At 46.8% G+C, this 27,986-nt stretch overlaps 1 protein-coding gene across 1 annotated transcript; it reads left to right on the forward strand.

Annotated features, from left to right (window-relative positions):
* The first annotated feature begins 705 nt into the window (after positions 1-705).
* Positions 706-27,695, forward strand: KIAA1211L (KIAA1211-like ortholog). The gene is made up of 10 exons (XM_010150126.1): positions 706-754; positions 1,718-1,883; positions 4,735-4,870; positions 5,234-5,398; positions 6,034-6,102; positions 9,290-9,520; positions 11,638-13,255; positions 23,759-23,958; positions 26,606-26,744; positions 27,550-27,695. The coding sequence occupies exons 1-10, from the start codon at positions 706-708 to the stop codon at positions 27,693-27,695; spliced, it is 2,919 nt and encodes a 972-aa protein (XP_010148428.1).
* Positions 27,696-27,986: the final 291 nt, after the last annotated feature.

Below are 27,986 nucleotides of genomic sequence, written 5' to 3' on the forward strand. Positions count from 1 at the left end.
TTTGCTTCCAAAAAGCAAAGAGAGAAGAAAAGAAGAAAATAAGTTGTTTTCTTTTTATTTGTATTTTTCTGCTGTCTATATGAACAAAGGAGTAAAAAGTGTTGTTACCTTTTCACTAGTTGCTTAAAAAAGAAGAAAAACTAGAATCCATAGAATACTTCAAATTGGATATGAATAAAGAAAAAATATGTGCGGTTCTTTAGTAATGTTACTTGTACATGTTAACCAAATGCTGTAATTATCACAGACATTTTGCCTGTGGTCCTGAATAAGCACGGGGGTGGAGAGTCAAAGAAGCCCCCCTCCTCTGATGCGGGCTTTTAGAAGCATTTGAGAATCTCATGAAACTCAGTTTTCAGTCAGGAGAGGCTAGTTGGTTAACTAAACCATAATGTACTATTGTCTTATGAAAGTGGAAACGCTTCCATGGAATCTGTTATACCTTAGGCTAATAAGCTTCATCCTATGTGATATTTTTATATTTTATGTATATTTATATATAAGCACAATAAATATATTGAGGTATATATTGTCTATGTGTTTACATATAGAAGCGTACACATAATGTATTATTTTGTATTTTTATATTCTAGTAACTTGCCTGAATGTTTGTGTACCAATACATAATCAAGTACTGTTATGTTATTGATAGGACTGACGTTTTTTACCTCCTTTAGTGACTGTCACGTGAATTCCTCAAGGATAATGGACCCTAAGGTGCGAGAGACTGAAGGAGATGGAGAGGACAATTCAGGTAGAATTGCTCTGCTCCCCAGTGAATGAAAAGTGCTGTGACTTTTATAGCTTCAGTGCCTGAGCTCTGCCACAGAAGTGACTCTGTTTAGAGAATGCATTCTCCCTTCCTCTCTTCCTGTCTCCAAGAGATGTTATATTTTTGACATTTTCAGGGGCTTGAAGTAAGGTTTTTCTAGCATCTTGTGCCAAAGTTAACAACTTTCATACCCTACAAGATCCAGCAACATGTGAAATGCTGACAGGGATGCTTCACAGTGCTGCCATGTCAACTTATATGGGACAGGCACAAGTTGTTGGGATGTCGTGTGCAAAACTCTGATTGCATTTCAAGTAGTTCCCTTCACAGAGCTTCCAACTGATCCTAATTCAGGCCTTTCCTTACTGAGCAGGCTAGCCCTGCTTTCAACATTATTGCTTGATGTCTGGTTTAATACTTCGTGATCCATTAAGTCTCATAATTAGCATTCAAAATATTCTGGGATGTATTATAAAACTGATATTAAAAACGCATTAGCCTCCCGACACTGCATATTCCACCTAAGTAAGCCTTTTCTACATTTAAATTGGGTTTGGTAACAACACTGTCCTTATCATGGCTATTTAGCTTGCTGAACAAAGGCAGTGGTTCCCAAATTGTAATTTCTTCTCTGTGTCCCAGGCTGTTAATACCAAAGTTTTTCTTCACAGCCTAATTATCTCAAGAGGCAAGCAGAAACTCTATTAGGAAATATCCTACACTGTAGGTTATTTCTTATGTGTCATAAACATTGCAATCCATTCTCCGAGATAATAGTAATTTCATGCTATCGGTATAGTCTTGAAAGACATTAATGCAAGAGTGGAATGTATTGCCTCTTCCAGGAAAAAAATGCACTTAAAAGGAAATTAGAAGGGATTTAGTATTGTTCCAAAAACTTGCAAATGCTGCTGGTTTACATCTTCTTTATGTTTCTTCACTTAGGAAAGAAAAAATCAAAGTTCAAATCTTTCAAAAAATTTTTTGGTAAAAAGAAAAGGAAAGAAACATCTTCTTCTGGGAGCAGCAGTCTGAAGCTATTCCAGTCAACGAGCGATGTCGCAGCCTCACACGGCATGTACGTTAATTATGATTCTGAAGACGAACCCGAGTAAGTCTTTGCGCTGTGGCTGGTAAACAAATACAGAACTGCTACCATGTTTATAGATTAAAGACACCTCAAAATTGCCTCCTCCTCTTGTTCAGAATGCTGCATTCTCAAACAGTTGGCTTTTTCAGGAAAGCACAAATTAAAATGGCTGTGCAAGGCAAATTGCAAGGGAATTGGATGGGGCGCAGCAAGAAACAATAACGAAAAATGCTTTCATTTAATCATAAATAACCCTTGGGTTATCGTTTCAAAAGAATGTACTTCCCGTCTTCAAAAATGAATTAGGTACTCAGCCTGTATCTTACCAGCATTGTCTTATGCCTCTAAAATATATCTCCTAAGGTTTGTTAAAGGAATTTAGATGCCTAACCATTTACACCAGGTTTTGAAAGCATGGAAGGGAAAAGGGGAGACTGCAACTGAAATCAGCAGGATCCAGAGGCTGTGAAGCCTTTATTCCTTCTGTAGATGTAGGATTCATCTGTCTGCATCTGAGTTAGTTGCCAGCTGTCTCTTAGAATCAGCAGGGGGAACTCAGCCTTGCTAAGAAAGCTCGTATCGTTCTCGCGGAGGCATCTGAAGTTGGTCAGACCACCTAGGCTCTAGAAGTGCCTCTCTCTTGAGAGCCGGGGCGGCCAGCTCCCATGCACGTACCTGTGGCTTAACGTCGAGCTGGATCACGTGAATCCCAGCCTCTGTATCTGTCTCTCTAAAAGTCCTGTCTTCATTCAGGCATTGCCAAAACCGTTACCCACTGCTGAAAGGTAGCCATGAGAAACCTGGTCTAATGTTCAGATGTGTCCCTGGATGGATGAATTGCCCCTTGGCCTCCCAAACAGCAAGCCCTTGCGTTGGTGGATGCTGTACCTCCCGGTCCTCTGGCAGAGATGCGGCTGTGCCCAGGGACGGGAAAGGCACGCCACCCCCTGCCATTCAAAACGCCATTATGCGAGGTGGCCACCAGGCAGCGCCAACCAACCAAAATAAATCATCAACTAATTCTTTTTTGTGTCTTCTGCGGCATTGGCAATTAGTCCAGCTTGAAGCCCCAGGAGTTCTGGGCTGGCAGCACAAGGTCTAACTGGGTTATAGTGTTGTTGTTTGAGAACATATTTTTAAGACGTGGGTAGTCAGATTTTCTCTTCCTTGTGCGTGGCTCAACAAGGTCACATCCAAGTAGGTACGATCTCGGGTTGTTTTGGCCATATTCCTATGCCGTTACTTGCAGGATTGTTAAGTTATTGTTTCTTAATGTTTGTTTGGACAGACAAAGACTGGGAAATTCCTTGAAAGGAAGGAAAATTAATTCAAGCACACATAATCTGAGGAGACATCTAGGGTACCTCCACTACGTATCTGGGAGGTGTGCATCTGCTAGAAAGAGAAAGCCAAGGTAGCACGCTGGGATAAACGTGTGCACGCAATGGCCCTGCGTATCGGGCTGCTGTTGCAGGCTTCATAAAATGCAGTGCGTTGAGCAGCCGTCGCAGCCCTGACTGGCACTTACTCTGCAAATTGCTGTAGATCCTTCTGACCTTGGATGCATCGCAGAGATCACATTTTCACTTAGATAAATTGTTCTTCTAATGTCTCTAACACATTAAGCAGAAGCAGCAGGCTTTCCTTCCTGCTGCAGGAGGAATACAGATCAACTTCTTCCTGCTATTGTTTTATCAAATGTATTTATAGCAGCCATTACAAGGAAAATGTTACTTTCTGCCATGTTTGTTTATGTTTCTGAATGTCCCTATGGCAGCATCCAAGATCCCAAAATACACAGTTCCTTTTTTTTTTTTTCCTCTAGAGTTTCTGCTCAGTTAATTTGATAGTTGCATGAATCCAAACAATTCTGTATTTTGTACTCTCCTTTGCCATTTCATTTCTTTCTTATTTAAAAAACTGAAAAGAAGGGAGTCCTAGAAGAAATGCCTTGTGTGCACATTTCTGCTCCTTGCTCAGTCAGGCTGTGAGCTGAGCTGAGAGAAGTGAGCGCAGACTTACTAGCTCCTGGCTGGCTGTCCGCGGGTCTCCTGTACCACGAGGAAACCAGGTGTTTGTGCCCCACACGTAGCATTTGCAAAAGAAGTTACACACTACACGCATCAAAAGTAGGAAACAGAATAAGGGAGAAGCTCCCCACAAAGCATCTCCTGCTTCCTCTTGCCAGCCCACAAAGAGTCTATGAAAATTTTGTCTCCCAGGCTTGTAAGGGAACATCACAGGGATCTTGATATAGGGCACGGGACCTTCTAAGCATCTTGTAAGGATTTATGCAGATGATTCTATGTGTGAACTACATTGCTTAGAATATTTTTCTTAATGACCTGCATGGCAGAGATGTGTTAAATGCTGTACCATGCTTAAATGGTAAAAGGTAATAGTAAAGGTAATAGTGAAATTCTTCCTGTGGTAACGGTCAGTCACTTGCAAGACACATTCTTACATTAGCAAGAAATTATTCCATCTCAGGTACAGGCTCATTAATGTGAAATCCCTTCATTTTGGACCCGAGCTTGCCTGTAGCTCTGTCCCACCACCCAGCTGCTGGCTTCCATCCAAGGGGCAGTAGCTTTTCCGCAAGATATAACTCAGTTGCTGGGGTTAAACTCTCTTTAGCCTTGATTCAGTTTGTTAACGTGATACATAACAGCATTGGCAAATTTTTGTTTGGTTTTTAAAGGTGTTACTTAGATTAGCCTGAATGACTGCATTGTATTCCAGTCTGGAATCGCGTGTGTGATGTGTGCTGCTCACACCTATCTCCATGGCCAACAGACCACCTGAGTTAAGACTAATAGGACTGGCAAAAAAAGAGTCTGTAAGTTTTCACTCATTTGTTATATTATTCCAGGATGCACAAAGGCATTATGGGAAGCAGAGCTTTGTCACATGATAGCATTTTCATCCCTGAGACGGGGCAAGAGCCTGCAAGGCCACTGAGAGTGTTTTCTCAAGAAAACGTTTCTGATCGGATTAGAGCTTTACAGGTAATTTACACGCCATAATTTTGTTCAAATGAGAGAGGTGGAATATCTGTCCAGGCTTGATTTTTTGGGGATAGTATTTGTGGTTAAACATTTTTTTATTGTCATATCTGCCTGCAGCTTAAATGAAATGTCACATTTGTTAATTAGACAGCAGTACCATATCTTCGTTCTACGTAAATGATAGTTGAAAAATGGATAGGTGGTTTGGCTCCCTAAGAGAACGTCTGAAGTGAGATGTCCTGTGCCCTGCATCATTCCATCGTGAAGTTAAAAATAATGGTAACTCATTGACCTGAGCTAAAAAATGTACCGGGGAAACCTCCATCACTATCACATGCTAATGTATTTTATGCCATGCTGAAGCTGAAACTCCAGCCTACCATGAAATTGGGACCTCCGCCTCCATTTGGACTTCATGCAAAGCGAACAGAGGATGCTGGGACCAGTTCTGAAGATGATGGATTACCCAGGAGCCCTCCAGAAATGTCTTTGCTCTATGAAAACGTACATTCAGGCACAACAACAAGAGTGAGTAGTACTGGTGTTGACAAAAATCAGTATTTAGGGCCTTGCTTTACCTCTGCGTGGAAGGCAGAATAAATTATTTGGTTTGCTGTATGTATCCCTGCTTTATGCCTGAAATACCTTACTCAGATGGGAAAAATGCTCGCTCTCTGTGTAAGCAGCTACTTAGAATCTCAGTTCCTGTTAAAATATAAATATCATGCCAGAAAATGCAGAACTAGGAAAGAGAGGATGTGCTTGTGCGCGTGCATGGGGATGCTGGGGTTTTTTAGGGACTACAGAGAGCTGCCAGGCATAAAAAAAAAAAAAGAGGCTGAAAAATCTGTATTCTCCCTTGAATGCGCTGATAAGAGAGCTCTCTTCTGTAATGTCTTTCTAGGCTGTCATCAGAGAAAGAAACATTAAAGGATTTGAAACTGTTTTTTCTTTTTAAATGATAGTTTTGTTACCCATTATTTCATTCTTTATCTGCATGTCTTACACTTTATGTTTGCAGTGTCCTTGCTAATCCTTAAGACTAGAGAGGAAAACAACTTACGTTGTCAGCATCTGTGTGCACTTTGTGTAGTTGGTTGCCGCGAGTATATCCACCTCGTTTGTCATCGTGTACTGAATCTCTTCCTCATTCCATCCCACAGTTCTCTGACTCTCACAAGCACCTTAGCTCTTTGAGTTTAGCTGGAACAGGCAGTGAAGAAGAAGAACAGGTAACTTCTGCCAAATGCATTAAGGGCCAAGCGATTATGCGTAGTAGTTTTTAAAAGAAATGCAAGACATAAATACTATTTTGTTGCCCGCCTGCTGCAAAAGACAACCTTGTATGTATGTAATTGCATGCCTGCCTGTTTGCTGTGCTTTTTAAATGCCTGTCCGTCTACCACAAGGGTTGTGATTATTTATCAACAGAGTTGTGATGCCAACTAATCGCCCGTTGATACTAATTAAACCCTCTAGAATAGCTGATATCCTTTAGGAAACTTCACGGACATGATTTAATCTCCAAGCACGACCAACCAGATTTAGACACTGAAACAGCATCCCTTTTTTTATTAAAGACGGGAAGTTGCAGTGGAGACAGCTTGGGTGACATGCACAGGAGAAGGGAGGAAGCTTGTGGAGGAGCTGTGAACAAATCCTAGATCCTCTGAAATCTGTCCAGCCCCTAGCTTTAAGTAGAAGGTTGCCTCGCACAGATACAGAACGTGTTTGCCTGATGACAGTGGGTGACACTGCTGCTTAGGAGTCTGAGCTTCAGCCTTCAGCCGGATTCTGGCCACGTGAGCTGTGGATTTTGCTGAAGTGATGTTTTCAGGACTTGAGTACAGGCAAATAGATGGCTTTCTTCAATCAGCAGCCAGCCGTTCTGGCTGATTAAAGGGCGGGTTTGAAAGTCTCTGAAGAGTCCCTTTTAGTTGTCCACAGCTGGAGTCATGGTGGAAACAACACAGGGGGTACAGGGAAAAGCGTTTTCTAGAAATAGGCGGAGGGATGGAGGGGAATTGCAGAAAGGGAAGAGAGAAGCTAGCCCTGAGCTGCCTATTCCTCGGTAATTATGCAAAATGTATTTTGAGGCCAGCTGCAGCAGGGCTCAGCAAAGATTTCTGGCCACACTTACAAGGCTCCACATGAAGCCGTTTGAAAAACTGCTGACATGCAGTGAAATTTTAATATTTTTAAAGAAAAACAACAGCACACACGAAGAAGGCATTTCTTGAAAACTGGTATCGGCTCACTGTAAAGTTGCCCAGGCCAGGTGCGTGTCGGCTGAAGGAGGATTTATGTCTCCCCGTTGTTCCATTAACATCACCCTCTGACTCACTCGCCGACTCCCGGGACATGGTGGTGACTACGCGGTTGCTCCGCTTTTTCCACATGCCCCATCATTTAGCTCAGTGCTCGCTTCATCCCAGTCCAGTTTCAGAGGGCAGGCAGGAAGTAGCCCCACCTGAAGGTTTTCCTCCCAGACCGCAGGGTCTGTGCCTGGCATTTCGGAGAGACTAGGCCTGCTCCCAGGAGCCGGAGGAGAGCAGTTCACAGGGCTGAGGAGTTTTGCACAACGCAGCCCTGAGGTTTTGGGCAGCAGTGACACCTTGCTGCGTCTTGGAAGCTTTCCTGGATCAAAGAAGGGAGAAAGGGATGGCGACTGTCCCAGCCGGGCTTTGGGGATGGAGCTCCCTATGGCCCCCCACTTTGTGCCACCCAGCACGACCAGCTGAAGGACAACCAAGCCACGTGCACATGAGGTTTGGAGCCATCCCCTCCTCTAGCAGGCTTCGCCAGAGCCAGCCTTTGTGGGACAGGCAACTTCTGCAGCCGGCTTGGAGCTGGCATTTTCACTTGGGCTGCTGAAATTTAAGTAACAAACCAGATTCCTGATTTTCCAGCACGGTGGCCAACCCTGAGCTCTGCCAAGGAGAAGACACGCAAAGTTCTCGAGGAAAAGCAGAAGCCAGAAGAAAGTCAGGCAAATAATGACGTGCCTTGAAAGAGAACATGCGCTGCTGCATCCTGATCACAAAATGAAATGTCAATGTATTCACTGTTAGGTACTAATGTATAATGCAGCCACGTGTCGTTTGTTGTACGTTAGTCATGTTTGAGTACTAGACTGCAGATATTGTAGAGTGAAAATTAATGAGAGCATCCATTATTCAGCATGGCTGAGCTACTCTTTTCTTAAATAGAAAGCATGATCGGAAGCTGTGGATCCAGCCTCCGCTAAAATCAATGGGAGTTTTCCCCTGGATGCTGAGGAAGCTGTAGCAGGCCCTCGCTGCACTACAGAGCATCTTTTGGCTGCAGTGCATAATGCAGACTTCTGCTTGCAGAAAATGCAGATGCTTTTTCCCTCCCTAAACGAAACGACCACTATCCTGCTCTCCCCTTCTCCCATCCAGCCCCCTCAGTAAAAGTACCACTTCCAGAGGAAAAAGAAAGAAGAAGAAAAGAAGAGGGAAGAAGAAAGCCCACAGAAGAAAGCTTGACAAAGGAGGAAAGCTCCTCTAATGAAACGAACCGGAATTTCAAGCCTACAAAGGGAGTGCTGTCACAAGTTGACAGAGCTCATGCTATTGCCATGACAGATAGTTTGGAAATACCCTTTTGCCTATTTGCAAAAGCTGAATCCAAGGGAAAGGAAGAACCCTTTTTAGCATCACTTTTCATAAAATTTTCAGTCTCCTTTTCGCATCAGCCCCAGGACTAGGGTTGTTTTTGGTGAAGCGCACAGGCAAACTGGATTCCAGCTTTGTGAAAGTACTGTGCTCCTTGGACCATTCAGGGGTTGTTTCTGGACTGGTTATTGGCCCCTAGTAGGAATTTTGCATCATTTCCTTCCCCAGAATAGTCTACAAATGAAATTTTACATTTCAGCTAAACTGCCTAAGTGATATGCAGCTGTAGATACATGAGGAGAAAACGCAAGCTGACTTAAGTGTCAGTGCCACAAGTTGGATTCTTTTGTCATTAGGAGGGCTTTGGTAGTTGGAATGGATCTGATGAAGTAGGAAGGTAGAGATGCTCCAACACAGTGTCACTGTGGGTAGGGACCTAGACACAGATGCTGGAGGGCTGATCCAGAAAAGAACCTGGCCCTGTAGGTTCTGTAAGTGAGTAGCCTGCATAAATCTGTCTTCTAAAACACGCTGGCCGTGTATTTGTGTGCCTTGGATCTTCTAGTTCATGTGGCTTGGTCCTTACCTCTGGACAGTAAATGCTCAAGCAGCTAAAAATGCAGCATTGCTCACACCAGTACTCCACGTGCAACGTTAGGAAGTGCAATGTATTTTAAAGAGACGTCAGAAATAAAAAAGAGGCAACCTTAAAATGCCAATAAACATGGCCTTTTCATGTTTCTTTGTTTGATTCACTCTTTGGGGAATTTCTTTTTTTCAGGTTACGTTGAGTCCTTCTTCTAGATCTGGCTCTACAGACGGTCAGCTGTTCCCTAGGCATGGAGGTGCTAAAACTGTAGCTCCCCAGATACCTGACAGTACCATCTCGCCTGCAGCCAATTTTGAGACTCCACCCGAGCTTTCCTCTTGCTTGGATAACTCTGCAGCTAAACACAAGCTTTTAATAAAACCCCGGAACCAGAGATCCAGTAAAATGAGAAGATTTTCTCAGGTAATTGTGAAAATAAAGTGTCACCTTGGACACAATGCCAGGAAGTTCTCTGTATTTGGCCTTTGTATTTCAAACTCAGATACAATAAGAAAAGTCAGATTGTGGCATGGATGTTTTGTTGGGTTTTAATAGCTGTTATTTGGTGAGGCTGTGTATCTGGAGTAGACACTAGGAACAGATTAAATATCATGAGATTACTTGTTAACGCTTGATGCAGCAGTTTAGGTAATAATTTCTTCTTAAATTTACCATGCAGAACAATTTAGTGTCTTGTTTGTGATGCAGAAGTTGGGGCTGACCGCTTCATTTCTTACCTTTTTTTATTTTTTAACGTTATGATCAACTTTTATGTACTTTTCGTAGTCTGAAAGATCCTGTAAAATCTTGAGTCTGTGAGAGAATATTGATGGAGGAGCTCTTTTAACTTTCCAAATAGAATTGGGCTTATATTTTCAAAAACTACAGAAAGAATAAGTTGTGACCTATTAATAGGAGCCAAATTCTGTACATCAGGATTGTTCTGAATTCAGCCCACTCCCTACCCCAAAACCTGTAAACGTTCCTGTGCTCTAAAGAGACTCCACAGGATAGGGAAAAAAAAGTGTATCCTATCAAAAAACCCCACTATTAAAAAGTATATACTACTAAAAAAATATTTTTTAAACCATCCTTTTAAAACAACATTTATCTGATTCTTTGTCATCTCTCATGAAGGGCACAGCTTAATCTTTCTTTTTTTCTTTTTAGAACTAAAATCTGCAGCTCTTACTACAGTATTTGCACTTTACTGCTTGTGGTTTCTTTCAATGTGTTAAATACATTAAAGCCATTAAATTGGCTTGCTTAATATAGTAATATTATTCTCTCTGTCTCTAAATATTACTTAGCTGAAATTCTGTGTTTTTCAAAATGTAAAATGAGTGAGCTTTGAGCTGGGCAGAGCACGGATGTGAGGAACACAGTGCTGAGGCCGGTTATTTAGAAAAGCATGTAAAGCAATAACTCACTGATCAAAACTCCTCTTCCGTTGTGTCATTGTTACCGAAATACATTCGTTTTGTCCAATCTGCCTATAAACTGCCAGGTGACTGAGCCCATCTGGTTTCCCATGGAGAGTGTTCCCACCTCCTGTTAATACCGGTTCTGTTGTTTTCCTGCCTGACTCTGCCTGTGCACCTTGCTCCGGGCTGGCTGATGCCCTCTGCTTTTATGTTCCCACGGATACGGATTGTGAATGCAGGCGGCATTGCAGCTCTGTCTCTGCAATTGGACTTGTAAAACAAGAAGTTGGAAGAACCCTAAAAGTACCTTCAGAGTGCAAGTTTTGTGTTCTTAGAATTAGGGCCTACATCCAAAATACATATTTACACAAGAAACTGGAGTGAATCAGTGAGCTGGTACAGGCACCATATGAAAGGGCATAGTCAGCAGCTTAATAATGTGCCTTTCAAATCATCGTATGTGTTTATCCAGTCCTTACCTGAAGCTTAATCCCAAGACCTCACAGAAAGTGAAAGAAAAAGACAGCTTTTACACAAAAGAGGCAAGGCTGCAAGGCTGTATGGCAGTGGGATTAGGCAGAAGACTGCCATATGGGGGTAGATACTCAGCTGGCACAGGGTGCCATAACCAGATGGACTTGTGAGGTTTTTGCTCTTCCTTCTACGTACCCTTCCCTCTTTGAGTCATGCAAGAATGGGTTGGTTTATTTTTAATGCTAGTATGCAGCAGCAATATACAAAGGGACTGATTTTTCTCTTTCAAGTGCTGCTTTTTGCCCAAGAGCAACACAACATATCCAGTATGCTCTGGGGAATCCAGTGCCAAGGACAGTCCAACGGCCATTGTTTTGAGGAACTTCCCATCTACAAAGGCGTGAAAGCACTAGCTGTGCAGAAGGAAGTGTCGCTGACTGCTTTGATATTGGTTAAACACATTATTCCAGGATCTGCTTAGATCAAAAAGCATCCAGTATGTAGGTTAAGAAAAGAGCGAGCTCAGCATTGGAGGCAAGTATTGCCTTCCTCTCGAAGATCTTGGTTGTAAATGCAATGATGGATAAGAAAAAAAGTAAATCTGTTTGTGGTGATGGAGCTTTCTGAATTTCTTTCTTGCAGAGGACCCAATCTGAATCTCTGACAGATTTGAGTTCTACCCCAGAAGAAGAAGAGGAGGAGGATGAAAAGGAGATGCAGACAGACTTGCCAGATGCTGTATTCAAACCCAGAGATCAAGAACTGCCATGTGGCACAGCTGCAGCACAGGATGTGGCTTCCTGGCTGAAGCCCAGAACGCCTGAGGACCTTCCCCCTGCTTTGAGACCAGCGATGACTCAGCCTACTTCAGAGTCTGTTGTTCTACAGGAAGCCCTGCTACCAGAGAATAAGCCAGAGGGCTGCCAGCTGACTCCGGAAACAACCTGTGTAAAGTCCGAGTCCTCGTGGGTGTTAGAAGGCAAAGACTCCACAACTTCTTCCTACTCCAGCCCAGACAGTGAGGTACCACAGCACAAAGATTCCTCGGAAACACCGGTCCTGGTGTCTGGGGATGTGAGTGATGTGTCAATCAATATTTTAAGTCAAGAAAATAAGGAGCTTCCTACTCTGTTTTCAGTAACTAAAAGACCATCCGAAGAAGATCGTTCCAATAGTAAGGGTAGTACTGTTTGCTTGGAAGGGTCAGAAGTAAATATACAGCAGGATGATCAGATACCCGTGGAAACGCCCTGTAATAAAGAGGCAAAGAAAGGTGTTGCTCTATCGTCAGAGCCTACCAAGCAGTTTTCCGTAGGTCCTTTCCAGCCCATGGACTCATTCCACGTTTCACATCCTGCTTCCTCAATGTGGATGGGATCATCCGCTTCCTGCTCTCTAGAGAAAACAAAGACTGTGCAAGGGGCGGCTGCTTCTGGTAAGGAGCATGGTCAGTCACAGATCCACAAGGAGGAACTTCTGGCCAAGAAAGCTGAAAAAGCAGCCAATGAACTCGGTGCCCCGAGAAAGTTTTCTGTCTCCTCCGCACAAGAGAGACCAAGGACCAGAAGCCTACACTTCCCAGAAAGATCAGAGTTGGAAAGCCCATTAAATACTGGCTTCTTCCTGTCCAAAGCAAAGGTGTCCTTGAGAAATGAGAAGTGGAAAGAAGACTTGCAGAAGGGATCAGACCTGGAGGGGGAAAAAAGTAGCAACAAAAAGCAGACTTTGCTGCTGTGGTCCGACGCTGAGAACACAGGCCAACCTACAGAACTTCTGCCTGGCTGCGTTTCTCCGCCGGTTGATGCGGTGTCGGTGCCAAGCGATTCTTTGGTGGTATCTCAGAATCAGCCAAGCTGTGAAGATAAGAGTCCTTTTCAAGTGAAACTTAGATCCACCTCACTCTCCCTGAAATACAGAGACAACTCGTCACCAGAATCAAAAGGGTTTAAAAGATACAGTGCGGAGCTTAATTTAGAAAACGAGGGGTTGGCTTCCTTTCTAAAAGGTGATAAGGCCCAGATCAAAAAAACAGCTGGTACAAATATTGGTGAATCTTTAAATGAAAAGACCAAACCCAAAGCGAAGTCCTCTGAACAGCTTAGTAGCAAACCTCCATTGCCTAAAAAGCCAGCCTTGCAAAACATAACCGTTGCAAATACTGCAGCAAATAAGGAGAAGCAGGACAAAGCTCTTCACTCTCCTGAATCCAGAAATGAAGATAGAGACTTGGAGAAAAAGTCAGGTCCTTGTACATTGCCCGGTAAGACTCCAGCTACTTTATAAATTATCTTAACTGGTGAGGGATGACCTCACCTGCAAGAGAGCGTGAGGCAGCCCTGTCACGTCAATCACAACGCTGGTGAGCGTGAGCCCACGGCTCTGCCTCACTGGTGTGGCCCCCTCGTTCTCCCTTGCTGATAATCTTTTCAGGGAAAAGCAGAGAAGAAGCAACGGACAGAATAAGATATTTTTGCCTGTGATTTTTTGCATTTCAGGGTATTGTTTAAAGGATGTTCAAAATGACACTCAAAAAATGAAGTGCGTTAGCAAGTATTGTGAAACAGAAATGTCAAGCCACTGAGCATCCCCGTTTCGAGCTGCTGCATGGCAGTTCAAAAGCCAGGAGCTCGTATTAAGTGGAGTGCCCTGCGTCGGCTGAGTGAATCAGACCTCCAGACTGTCTTTTTCACCATAGCATTGAGGCAGAAATACTAGGAAGTGCCTGGGATGCTCAACACGCCATTTATTCATTGTCTCCTGTGAGCTTTGCTTATTCATTTATCCATCTTTATCATTACTCATTCCTTGTTTAAAAACAAGATTTAACTTCCCTGCAGCTTCCTGGAGTTTAAAGCCAGGAGAGACTGTAAGATCGCATCTGTGGCAGATTGTTAAATTTCACCCTGTTGTCTGCATTGTATAATTGGGTTAGAGTTTAAAAAAAAAACCAAACCAGTCCTCTGGAGACTAATACTTTGCAGGCTACAGGCAGAGAACAGAAAAGGCTGGAAGTGGCACCACTCTCTGAGGTCTTTGCAAGGGCAGTAAACAAGTTCGGTGAAGTGCGCTCAAGCAATTTGAGCGGGAGACCTCTGCTCTTCGCTTCAGAGAACAGCCTAACTGGGGGGAAAATAATCTTTAGGTCTTCTGATATGTGGGAAGAACTTTCTCCCTGCCCTGAATGTGTCTGGTCACGAGTTCGATGTTAAGAATGCGAGGAGGAGAGGCTGGCCAAGCAGATGAAAAGATTCTTTGTGCCATTGCAGAGCTCCCCTCCATGGCAGCTCTTCTCCAGTTGGGGCCAGTCTCTGAGCTTCCAGTGGGGGAACACAAAGCCGAAAGAAGACCTCAGGGCACAGCAAGCCACTTGGGCTGTAGGGTGACACAAGCCTCTTCCTGGCCCCAGAGTCAGCTGATGTCCTGAGCCACAGCTGATCCAGGTGTCACCTGCTGCAGTGACACAGATGATCTTGCAGGGGTCTGGCCACATCTTCAGCTTCCTGCTTTTCCAGCAGCCGTAAAAGAGGGGATTCATTGCCTCCATGGCTGGATGAGGCTCCCATGGCCGTCCAGCCAGCGCCTCCCAGCACCCCGCAGGCAAGGCGCTCTCCCTTCGTACAATCCCAGCGCTCCTGAAAAGGCATCTTCCCCGCTGCCCTGCGCTGAGGAGTGGTTGATTGTTTGTAGTGATGCCCAAATCTCTGATCGATTGAGATTTTGGGAGTGGGGGGTCGTACCGGGAACAAGCGAGGAGACCTAGCACGGTAGGTTGGTCTAGGTTGATCTGCCAACTAGGGTTGTGGAGGGGAAAACGGCAGGGGTACCAGCGCTCCTGCACACAGCCTTTTATCCCTTCCCTCTTGCCGAGTCCCAGGGTGCCTGCAGCGGGAGCAGGGCTGGAGGAGGGAGAAGGGAAAGAAACGAAACTGGGGAGCACATTTCTCCTCCAGGCTTCTCCTCTGCTCCTCAGCCCTGAGGCGAAGGGAACTCCCTGCCCCAGGATCAGGAATGTCCTCTGCAAAATAAAATCTGGGGGTGAGCACCATGTCCCGGCCGCCCTGGCAGGGATGCGCTCACCTGGAATTTGAATCTTGGGCTGCAGGTTGAGGAGCCCTGTTCTGGACGGTTGTTTAACACAGTGGTTCAGACTGGTCTGGGAGAGTAATTAGTCTTCTTCCCTACCTACTGCCCCACTAATCTTATTAAGCAAAGCTGCCACAGTTTTCCATGTATTTCCAGCGTTGAGTCGCTTGGTAAGGGGTTCTGATACATGGACGTGCCAGGACTCAGCAATAGTGTAATTCTAAATACAAAGCGGTCCCCTCCAAATCAACCCGACGTCCTTCCTACGCTGCTGCAGACCCTTCTCCTTAGACATCTGGATCTGGCCAAGCACCTGCCTGTGCTGAGTTACCCCGTCGGCCTGAGCCGGACACCTGAAGGTGAAACGAGGTGTGCCCACCTCCTCTGTCGCCCTGGCACCACACCAGCCTCGGTGGGGGGGATTTACACTGTGGCCCCAGAAGCGATGCCCCTTTCCAAGACATAGGAGAGCCTTGGGACGCAGTGAGGGCTTAGCGGGGCGGTACCCCTGCCCCAGCGTCATTAAAAGCTCTTTGAAACATTTGCCTCAGACCAGTGAGCCGGGAGCGCATCTTTGCAACTGCAAGCAGCAGAAATCCGGGAAGCGAGATCAGCGGGGATTGTGTGGTTTACCAGCTATCTCTGGCATCCCGATCTGCTGGCAAACCCACTTTCTCTTTGTCCGGTCACCCTTAATGCTGCCACTCATCCCTCTCCAAGCCCTTGGGTTCATCAGCTCTTCTGAAGAGCTGTGGTCACCGTCGGGAGGCACTTTATGCTGCCAGGGCGTTTCTTCCCATTGCGCATTTAGGAAATCCCTGGGCTGAACGAGAAGGCGAGCTGGGAAATGGTGATGTGAGGGGGTGCAGTCCCATTCTCACGTACGCTCATCTCGAAAAAGTCAGTTTGCTGTGGCACGGGGTGAGCAGGAGCAGTGTGGTTCATTCAGTTCAATTTTTAGCTTTTCAGCATTCCTGGTACCACAGGCAACGGGAGGGCTGGTGGGATGCTGGCTTATCACCCCGGGGTTAAGTGTTCCAGAGTGTTTCCAGGAACCAGCAGGGGGTTGCTTGGCCTCTGTCGGGTGGCAAGGTGGGTTTTTAACGGTGGTGCGAAATTAGTCACCCCAGGAGGAGTCTTTTTGGAGCTTCTGGAGCTAAAGGCACAAGTCTTTGCGAGGATTAAGAGGTTGAGCTGTGTTGTTTACATGAATCCCACAAAGGGCAGAAGCAAATAGCGCACGCTAACGGATTATTTCCAGGAAGAAAGCGTAAGCGATACCTGTGTGAATGTCCATATTGGGATATATAAAAACCAGCGGCCGAGGAGCTGTAGTGGGGAGACGTGGCCTAACAGAGAAAAGGAACTTGGGGTGGGGTGCTGAACGGTGAATGAAATTGGTGTGTATTGCCTGGCAAATGCAGGCTCTGAAATGACAAGAAACATTAAAAAAGGCATTGCTTTAGTGCTGTCCTGGCTACAGCTGAAAAGCAAGCTGTCTGTTTTTTTCCCACAAAAGAAGTTGCTTTTTCGGTTTCGCAGTGTGGCTGTTTTCCAGCATAGACTTCGATGCAAACATAGCGGTTTCTTGTGTCTAAAAGCCTCTCCTGGCAAAGGTGGTATAGATCTAACCCAAAGTCAAATCCCTCACCGAGCAGCTTAGAGAAGAAAGAAACGTCACAAACACTTAGCCAAATCTTTTAGAATAGCTTTGTCTGAAATTAAGGAATTGGGTGTGTACCCAGATGCACAGAGCGCTTTAATAAACAAAGGGAAGTATGTAGGCCATGGTCACTAAGTGCCGTACGCGTTTGTAAAGCCCCTCTTCAAAGACCCAGTGGTTTATACAGGAGCAGAGGTACATCGGCGCGGAGTTACCTACGCATGCACGAGCACTACTGTATAAAGGGAGGGCAGATCTCCCTCTGTGGAGTTGTTTGGATTAGCTTTGGGTATGTTTGCTTTTACAATCCGCGGGCAATCCGTGAGTTAGGTTTTGCTTGCTGTTAGGGGTCCGGCTCTCAAAAGGCCGTAATATTCCGCCCCTGACCCTCTGCCTGCACAGACGTGCGGCGAGAGCAGCCACGCTCTGCGGTCCCTGCAGGCCTACGGTGCTCGTTTCCAGGTGTGAGATTTGAATGTCACGAAGGGCCCCCGCTGTATGGTGTGCACGCCAAGGCGCTTAGATCTAAAGAAAACGGGGACGATACCTGAGGCCATCTCTTAATAAATAAATAAATGGATCATTCTTTAAGGTTCTTTCCAGCCTAAACCACTCTGTGATTCAGTGAATCCCTAAATCTCAGGGTAACGTTTAAATATGTCTTTGCTGCGGTTATCCCTGTCAGCAGCACCACCCCCCCCGCAGATACATGTGAATACACCGAGTATCTGTCTGTCAATAGACAGAAATAGGTATGTGTTTCGCTTTGTGTGTGTATAAACCAATGCACAATAACAAGTCAATCATAGATCTCCTTTTGTACATAAAGATTAATGTTTTATCTTCATCTCATTGTTCACACAGCCAGCCTGACACACATTAAGGGATGATATCCCAGTATCAATGAGCAGTGCACACATTCATTTCTGCAACACTCAGGCAGAAGAAATTTCATCTATAAGATTTGAGCTTTAGTCCGATGGGTGGGAAAAAAAAAGCGTGCTGTAGTAAAATACTGAAGGATACAGATACCTGTGTTTAATGGGGCTGCAGGAGGGGGATTTCCCCCTTGGGGACTGCCAAGGCTGCCAACTCTGCTGCTGTCAGACCCAGCGGAGGAGAGCTCAGGGGATGCCGATCTACAGGAGGGCATGGAGCTGTGGTTCATTGGGCTTCAGGGTCCCCTTCGGTGGTCGGTCTGGAAGCTGCGGAAACGGTGAAGAACGCAGAGGGAGCGGCTGGTCTTGGGACTGTCTGTGTGTGTTTGGTGGCTGTGGGCACGAGCTGAAGGGAGGGCTCCAGCAGCGCCTGGGAGAGGTTGCAGGTGCAGCAGAAGGCCTTGGCAGTGAACTTCAAATGCTGGTTGTAATACGTAGTGACATTACGCGCAGAGCGGCTTGACAGGTTCTGACCTGGTATCTTCCTATTGTCGGTGACTTATCCTGAGGGGAAGAAGGCGCTGCTCGTCTTTCCAAAAGCCTCAGCCCAAGCCAACTCCCAGGAAGCCAGGGAAAGATGCAGTCACGAGGTTAAAATTGAGCAAATGAGAGACAAATCGCTGCCAGCAATATCCTTTATTAGCTTAGGAAGTTGTTGAGTAGTGGGTTGAATAGCATATTGTTTAAAATAACATGTTGTAATAAGAACTGAAGAATATGATTCAGATTTTAGTTTTATTCAGAAAATCTTGCGAGTGTGACGCTGAAGCGAGAGGCTGAGCCCTGCTCTGCTGGGGGAGAAGTGAAACACAGGGCGTTTGTGATGCTGCAGCCTGTCGAACTCGCACAGCTGCTGACGGAAGATGCCGCTGCTCGCGTTTCATACCGCGTTATCGCCCCAGAAGTGGCATTTACCAGCTGGGGACTGTTGTGCTAGCTGCTGTGCGCATGACGTGCAGCAGAAACAGGAATTAGGTTGTGCTTTTTGGTTCCACTCTGGCTATCTGGTTCTTTAAACGCTGTGCTTTGCTGCGTGGTGAACTGTAAAAGCGCACGGTCTACCTCGTGACCAGATGAGATAAGATAGAGAGGGCTTGTTCAAAGTGATCAGGCAGTCACTGAACTGAGGAAGATGTGCAACCAGCACTTCTCTGTGAGGAGTTGCTTCTCGAGAAAGCTTTTGGCCTCTTGGTTGCCCTCAGAGTACCAGGAGCTTCAAAGGAGAGTCTCAGATCACCTTAAACTGCCAACTGACTTCACCCTACTATCTCATGGATTACTTCACCACCTTTCATCCTTCTGGCTGGAACAACAGTGCGCCAAGAAACCTTCTCTAGTTGGAGGTGGGAGGATGTAAAAGACCTCTGGGCAATGGGGAAGATAACAAGTAGTGAATATGCCTCTTCTACCCCTTACAGTAATTCTGGCTGACAGATGAGGTAGCAAATCCTTCACGGGCTGCATCTGATGGTTTTTTGCTGAAGAGAAAGCATCCCCTGCCTTGCGTGCCTGCCTGGCTTTCTGCAGCAAGGGCTCTCACAGGAACAAGGGCAGAATGTAATTGCTTAGAGAAACAAGCAAGCCCTTCCCAGAAGCAGGTTAGCTCTTGATCCTCTGTAGGTGATACTGCTCTGCTGTCCTCAGTCAGGCCCGCACAGATACATATCAAATCTTTAAAGATGATGATAAAGAGCTTTTGTTCCCTACCGTCACGGGGGCATTCTGATAGCGTCTCTTACGGGATGGTACTTGGCTCTAATTCGGCTGCCTTCTACTTGGCGTGACTAGGATGTCTGGCGTCTGGTCGGGGAGAATTGTCTGAGGAGCAGAAGCGCTTGATGCCTTGTTAGAGCATCTGCCTTATGAAAAATGCTGTTGTAACCGCGGCCTCCAACCGTATCGCTGCGGGGCTGGGAACCCTGTTGTGCCAGGCAATGCACATCAGAATAACAGAGAGATGACTCAAGATGACTCTTAACTCCTCTAGGATGACAGAGAAACAGGAGCACAGGTAGGGATGAGACCCTTACACGTAGTGTGGTACATAGAGCCTGGGTGTAGCAGTCACTCGTCACTGTTGATCGTGTGGTGGGAGCAGAGGAGGAACAAAGTGCGGTTCAGTTGGTGTTTACAGAAAGTTCCCGCGGTGTGACGGGAAATGGGACAAAGCACAAAGGGTGATTTTGAATCCCAGGGATTATGAAGTACATCACTCGGAGTGTCAAGGCAGAAGCCAGTTTCCCAGTGTCATGGGAAAGCTGGTGGGTGGATTGAAAAAGACCTTCAGGGTAAAGATAGTGGTGTCTGTGAGTCATTACAGGCAGCGAAGAAAGGTTAAAAGGTGGTGGAAAAGGATGCACGTGGTGGTGTGTCTGTAGCTGTACGGTCGGAGAAGCCCCATCTTCTCTGGGCTGAGAATAGGCCTGTACACGGCGGGAAAGGGCATGTTTGATGGGATGGGTTTACTGGATAAGTCCAGCAGGGCACAGGGAGGCTGCAGTGGGGAAACTTCTGCATAACACTGAGCATAACTGTTGGGTGGGTGTTCATTACAGGATGCTAGGAAACGAGTTGTCTGTTTTAGGTGGCAGTAACTGAAGTGAAAAGCGACATTTTTATGTATTGAGGCATCCTCACCTCAGAGGAGCACTAGACATCCCCACCACCTTCACTGGTGGCAGATCTGTATATCGCAGTACCACTTCAGAAACTGGTGAAGCGTGGCACCTGGCTGTACTGGGCCAGGCACCAACAGGTCCTGCCCAAATTGCTGACGACCTAAAAAGGTGCTGGTGGGTTCCAGGGCATGGCCTGCAAGCAGAGGAGGGAATGTGATGGCAGAGGCATTAGCAGACATCACAGCCATTCAGCTGTGTGGGTTTACTGCGGAAGCTCCTAAAGCCGTTTGTCCGAAGATGCTCAGAGAAGATGGGTTTGCAGTCCTTGAGCTGCAGTGGTTGTCTTGACAAACTGCAGAAGATAAGGGAAGGTTCCAGAAGGTGGCACATCTTGAAAAGGGAGGTGAGATGGAGAAGGGAGAGAGGGTGTTATATATCACTTAATGTGAAATACTGAAAGGAGTAATTGAGCGATTTCTATATGTCTACAAGAAAATGTAGGTGTAAGTTCCAACCAACATGACTTGGTCAAGAGCAATCAAATGATGACCAGTATCGTAGGGCATTCCTATAAATATCAGGACATTCCTATAAATAGAGTCTTGGTGAAGCTATTCATTGTGTTGATGCAAAGCTACTGAGTGTGCCAGCTAACGATTCACTGTTGTATTAGATGGTGGCCATCTTTGGTCTGACACTGTTCCGTGTATTTAAGGACATGGGTGACAGAACTAAATCTGTGCTTGTTACGTTCGCAGGTGTTAGCGAGCTGGAAAGCCTGTGGGCACACGAGGGGACAGGAACAGAAATCGGAGTTACTTTGAGAAAGTAGAAACAATGTCTGAAAAGATCATTACGGACAAGTAGAAAGTTCTGTTATGTGTGCAAAAATAACGTGGTGCACAGATATAGATGGGGAATGGAAGAGCAGAAGGATCACGATCTGGACCTCAAATGCAAAACAGGAATAACCATCTCAGGTGAAGCAGGGGCGTCCTTCCCCTTCACCCGATGTAGCACCATTTCACTCAAGTGCTATCTGTCAGTTTTGAGCACTGTATTTTGAAGATTTGGACCAAATTAGGACAATTCCCACAAAAAGCAAGAGTGATCTAGAGAGTATGACCAATCAGAAAAGTAAAAAAATAGGGAAAACATGGTCTAAGTCTTCAAACACATAAAAGGCCACTGCAAGGAGGCTATGAGTAACCTGCTCGTGTCCCTAACCCTAACCCTAGTGTTTTGGAGAAGTTGTTAATGGTTCAAACTAGAACAAGGAAGATTTAACTTGCCCAAGGGGAAGAAAATCGAGTAGAAAAAGAACAGCCAAGCCATAGGATAGGTTGTCCAGGGAGACGGAGTTCTGTCCCATTTTGAAGGGCTTCAAGACCAGGTTAGACACATGTTTGTCAGGAAACAGTTCATGTGAAATCTTGCAGCTGACCTTGCCTTGCAGCTGAGGGACAGACCAGGTGACATCCTGAGATCTGTCCCAGCCTCGTTCTCTGTCGTCTTGTAAAATGAGACAAAATGAAGTGAGGGCAGCTGGTGAAGAGAAGGGACGAAGACTGTGGGGGAAACAGCCGTTGGCACAGGAAGACGGGGCGTAGGTAGGATGCAGAGAACTGAAGTAGGTTGCCACGCAGGAGGGAAGGAAGCTCATCCAGCATCCAAGGGCCCTGCTTTGTCTGTGCTGCATTCGCACAGCTGGCCTTCCCGCCTTGTTTCTTTCAGAGGTTTCCCAGTGAGACCACATGAGGCGAATGTGAAGGGAAGTGCAGGCATCAGCTGGCAAAACATCTTGCTTGGGCCTTGAAGCACAACTTGTCCTTTCCCTTTTTGTGGTTTGCAGCTGACACAGGCTTTACAGTGTTTTCTTGCTCAAATAACTGGACTGTCTCTGGTGAGGTGCAGCACTGACTTGAGAAAATCCCTGAGCAAAGAAGGTCTGTGGGCTTTCATAACATGCCTGAGTTCGCAGACTCCAGCTCTTGAGAGAGCGTCATCCCTTTCATCTCCTCTGCCTTTGTGAGGCATCGCAAACATGCCTTCAGAGACATTTGCCTGCTTTGCTGATTGGGACCATGTTCCTCTAAATTAGTCGGTAGCCCTTGGAAACGCGCCTGACAGCTCCAGAGGGTCCTGTGGCTGGGTGGCCCAGCTCTACGCCAGCACAGCAGCTGAGCCCCGGGGGATTCTGAGGCGGTAATGCGTCCTGGCTGGGTCTGCCTCCTCCTGGGCCCCTGAACAGGATGCCGACGAGGTAACGAGCTTTTCCTAGGGGCAGGACCATGCGTGATCTGAGGATGAGGAGCTTAACTTCTGCTCTGGAAGAGCCTCCTGTAAATTTGGGTACATTAGTGGCCAGAAACGGCTGGGAAAGGTTAAATTGTCCTTCTTTACGGCTCTAGCATGGCTCTAAGAGTGTTAGTACTGTTCTTCTTCCTCTCTTAAACCAGACAGAGGCTCCACATCAGTTGGAAAACTGAATTTTGGGTGCAGTATGGGCCAACGAAGAAGTGAAGAACCTGGGGGCTGGAGCCAACAGAGGAGCTGAGGCTCTTCTCTTGATCCAGGTCTGCTCAGTGTACGGACAGGATTTCCCTTTACAGAATATTTGAGTTGAGGGTATTTCACTTCCTCAGAGACCCTTGTGCTCAGCACAACTCCTGCAGGCAGCGAGGGGCTTTGCGAGGGACCCTGCTCCTAAAGGGGGGGAGGAGGGCAGGAACCAGGTTAAGGCATCGGCTGCCGCCCAGGGTGAGCAGGAACCGAGGGCAGCACCGGCGGGGAGGGAGTTGCCTTTGCAACACCGCCATCCAGCCCTATCCAGCTTTGTATGGACTGCTGCTTGTCTGTAAGGGGGCACGAAGCAGACGGCAGGAGGGAACAGAAGAGGAGAACTTGGCAAATGGGTAGAATAGGACAAGAGGAAACGGCCTCAAGTTGCACCAGGGAAGGTTCAGATTGGATATCAGGAAAAATTCTTTCCCTGAAAGGGTTGTCAGGCACTGGAACAGGCTGCCCAGGGAAGTGGTGGAGTCACCATCCCTGGAGGTATGTAAGAGATGTAGCTGTGGCGCTTAGGGACACGGTGCAGGGATGGACTTGGCAGTGCTGGGTTAACGGTTGGACTCGAGCATCTTACTGGTCTTTTCCACCCAGAGAAATGCCGTCATTCTGTGAATAGTGAAGCTTGATTCACGTTTCTGCATCTCCCTTGCACGAGGACAGTGACACTGCGACTCCAGCAAACGTGCAAAGCGTTTCTCAGCAGTAGAACAGTACCTTAAAACAGCGAGCACAGGAGGATTGCTCTCTGGAGACCAGGCGAAGCAGAATTCCTATTTACCCAGGCCAGTCGCATGCCTGGGGACCAATCAGCATATTGAGCAAGTGTGAGCTGCAGTTAATTACAACTCTCCCTCGTATAACCACATACGTAAATGATCTGTCGACAGAGAGAAGCGTGCCTTCCCCCATGGCTGCTGGAGACTCCGGAAGAGATTCCAACACCCCCGCAGAGCCAGCCTGGATTTCCATAGCGAGGCAAAAGCAGAGGGGCGTGCAGCAGGAACAGGAACTCGACAGAGAAAAACTTGCGGCTCCCGATGTTAAGTCAGATCCAGAGGAACAGAGTAAGGAGCAGGAACGAACAGAGGTACTTACGGAGCAAATGTGTGATGCTTTCGTCTCCCTTTCTGGTAGCGTTCTTTGGAGCTACTGCTGCATTACCTGTCATGCCCCAGTGATTAGATTCTGAGGGAGTATGATCCTAATTAACAAAGGCACCGCTCTCGGGAAGGTGTTACAGATTCGGAGTTCACATAGGTAATTTTGCATCTTCCAGCAACCCTGGAACTGTGAGAGGCATGTAAAACTTCTTGGGTGCCCAGTACATACTTACCAGATCTCACATGTGCATTGCATGCTAAAATACCCCAAATGAGGTGCTAAATTCTACAGTCTCAGATCTCTCAATAAGGAGGGAACACATTCTCCTTAACTGTCCTCCTAAGCACAGCTTTTCATTGAACCTCCTGTACCTCCTGACTGATTTAACACTGAATGAACAGCTCAGTCCCAGAAGCTCCTAGGTAACAATTTTTAGAGCCTTGAGAAGTGAAATAGGATAAAAATAACTTTTGCACTTGCAGACAGTGCCAAGATATACATTCTGGTTCTCTGTATACGGATAGCTCGGGCACCCATGTGGTGCCATGGAATATGGGCTGATGCTGCCTCTCCACAGATCCCATGCAAAAGAGGGAAGATCACTGGAGCAAGTGATCTCCCCAGGTGACAGAGCTGTGACAGCAGAAGCGCTCAGCGTTAATCCAGAATGCTGACAAGGCTTCCCTGGTGCTGGGCTAACTCTTGGGGGCAGCAGCGTGTGAGTCCTGCCTGTACCACCTCCTGCACTGGGGCAGGAGCATGTGTGTCCTTGCCGTGGTGTAACCCCGGCTGGCAACAGAGCCTCACGCAGCCGCTCGCTTACTCCTCCCCACAGTGGGATGGGGAGGAGAAAACATCAGGAAAGGCTGGTGGGGCAAGGAAAGGGAGGGATCACTCACCCGTTCTGGTCATGGGCAAAACAGACTCAACTTGGGGAAGAAAAATTAATTTCATAGAATCATAAAATTTGTTAAAAATCAAGTTGGAGTAGGATAATGGGAGATAAAACCAGATCTGAAACACCTTCCCCCCACCCCTCCCTCCTTCGCAGGCTCAGCTTTGCTCCCCATTTCCCTACCTACTACCCCTGCAGCGGCGCAGGGGGACGAGGAATGGGGGTTGTGGTCAGTCCATCACAGGTTGTCTCTGCTGCTCCTTCCTCCCCAGGGGAGGACTCCTCACACTCTGCCCCTGCTCCAGCGTGGGGTCCCTCCCATGGCAGACAGTCCTCCAGGAACTGCCCAAGTGTGGGTCCCTCCCATATGGCACAGTCCTTCAGGAGCAGCCTCCTCCAGCGTGGGCTTCCCACGGGGTCATGGGCTTCTTCGGGCACAGTCACCTGCTCTGGTGTGGGACCCTCCCCAGGCTGCAGGAGGGGTCTCTGCTCCCCCGTGCCCCTCCATGGCTGCAGGGGCACAGCCTGCCCTCTCACCACGGGCTGCAGGGGAACCTCTGCTCCAGCCCACCTCCTCCTGCCTTCCTCCACTAACCTGGTTGTCTCTCCCACATCCCACTCCTCTCTCTGCTGCAGGTTCCCCAGCAGGTTTTTAAATATATTTTCTTAAATATGGTATCACAGAGACACTGACTGACTTGGCCGTGGCCAGAGGTGGGTCCCATTCGGAGCTGGGGAAGCTTCTAGCAGCTTCTCATGCCTGTAGCCCCTCCCCCACTTCCAAAACGCCACCACACAAACCCAGCACAGTCCTATACCAGTGTAGCATTCCCAGTGCAAATGGCCTACTTTCTTGCTTCAGATGGTGCTGTTAGAGGCCCAGATAGCTGTACTGTATCCTGGAATAAGAGAAGATCTCTGGATGAGGAAAACCAGCAGTGGTTAGATTAATGAGAAATAATGCCTAATGACAGATCGAGGCAAGATTATGAGCTGCAATAAGGTTCAACATTGTCAGAGCGCTTAAAACACCGAGGGTTTAAATGATCCCAAAATACAGTTTCTGTGTCAGAATAGGAAACTCCAGATTTTAGCTGGCAGTGTTCCCTACAATTCATGCCATGCATTTTATTTCCCAGTATCAGCTAACAGAAACATGCCAAGACGCTCCTGACTGCAGCGTGTGAGGCTTGGTGCCACTGTGCTACTCCCACGTTCTCTTTCTCCCCCGCGGCAGCAGGCGCTGTCACTTCAGGGTAGTTTTTGATACTGGCAAGAAAATCCATGAGAGGATGTGTTCGATTTCTTTTTTTATGGAAAATCTATTTACCGTCAGCCCTCCCAAAATATAGCACCCTAACCCACAAAATTCAGGAAGTGGAAGGAAGACAGGAGAGAAGGCAGCTTTTTCCACATTCCATATATGTTAGTAGAGGTGTGCAAAGGGCTTGGAATATATTTTGCATGGAAGACTCTTAATAACCTACTCACAGATACCATAAGAGATGCAGAGGGGTCGTTTTCATTTGTGAAGTTGAGTATCTTGGGTGCTAACATGAAACCATGGGGCCTTTCTCAACAGGTATGGGCTCACGTGAGAGATTTGGGACCAATGTGTGCCGAGTGCGCATGGTCTCTGGACCATGACAGACACCACGTCCGCTCCCTTTGCTCGCGTTCTTCCAAACTTGTCTTGTTCTCTCTGCAGTACTTGGATTTTATCCCTCTCTGTGCCTAGGGGTCAGTGAAGCAGCAACGGAGCAAACCTTCACAGCCGGCGGCACGCAAAGCCCCTTCTGAAGAGGAGAGGAAAGAGACACGGACTGAAGGGAAGGAGCTGCTGCTGAGAACCAGTTCACTGTCACATTATGTCCCTGGTAGGAAATCAAATGCTTAAAATGTAGGCTGTTACCTCACAACCTTGCCAGAAGAAGTCCTGCTCGAGTGTGCTGGCAAAGGAGCAGGGGCTAGACCCTAATCTCTTCCCCAGCTCCACATCAGCAGGGGCAAACTGCTCAGCACTCATGCCTGGGGTTTTATGTGGTGGCCTCTTCCTTTTACCACGTTGATTACACAGTAGTCAGAACCCTTGCTGAAGGAAACGTGAATGGGGGGCACTGGGCCGTTTCCCAGGACAGGGTCCCAAGTACACAGTCCCAGTGTAAAAAGTAAAATGCAGGCAAAATTATTTTGAGCAGCGTTCAGCGTTCATGTGGTTTCCTCAGCCAGCTGGAATGACGTGATCACAACCCGCCTGCCCATCAGGCCTCCCACAGTAACTGCGAATCTATGTGGTAAATTCAGATTTGAAAGAAGGGCAGAAGTTTGGCAGGTAATAAAACGCCTGTGAGTTGGGGGTGGGTGGAGGAGGAGTTTGCAAATGAATGCTCTTGCTAATGAAAAGGCTTTTCTTTGGGCATGGTGTTAACACGGGGCACAGCAAGGTCATCGTGTTGGGTTTGGTAAATGTAGGGACCCAAAGATACTAATGATGGCAAAACCACGGTATTCTTTTGAGCCCAGAACGGTTATTGCCACAATAAGGTACCACAGAAGAAGCTGCGTGTGAGAGGTAAAGATTTTTCTGCTACGGGGGAAGGCAGGGGAAGTCTTCAATGAAAGCGCTAGGCCGTGGGGCTGCACAGCAAGTGAACCTAAAACGTCCGTGCGCTTTATTCACAGCGGCTCCATCACCAGCTCTGGGGGATAAGGAGGAAATGAGCCATTTGAAGAAAGCCAGTAATGCCGCTCCGGATCAGCCATCGTGGATGGAACTGGCCAAAAAGAAATCGCAAGCTTGGAGTGATATGCCACAGATTATAAAATAGAACGATGCACACGAACAGTGTCTTTCCTAATTCAGTCAGCTGCTTAACTGAAGTTCTACAGACCAGCTAATCACCCTGAAGAATCTCAAGAGAGAGGAGAAGGGGTTTGTTGTGTAGCTGTGGAGAAAGCGTGCAATAGGTGCAGTCAAAAAAGTTTACCTGCAACTTTGTAGTGATCAGGATCGCAGTGGCGATGGATTACTTAAATTATGCTAAGGACATGCTTACACTGTGGAAAAGAAAATGCCTTACGGATTTCCTGCATTTCCTGCTTTTAATGATGTTTGCATC

This window comes from Eurypyga helias, unplaced genomic scaffold (genome assembly GCF_000690775.1).
Source record: "Eurypyga helias isolate BGI_N326 unplaced genomic scaffold, ASM69077v1 scaffold9204, whole genome shotgun sequence".
NCBI lineage: Eukaryota > Metazoa > Chordata > Aves > Eurypygiformes > Eurypygidae > Eurypyga > Eurypyga helias.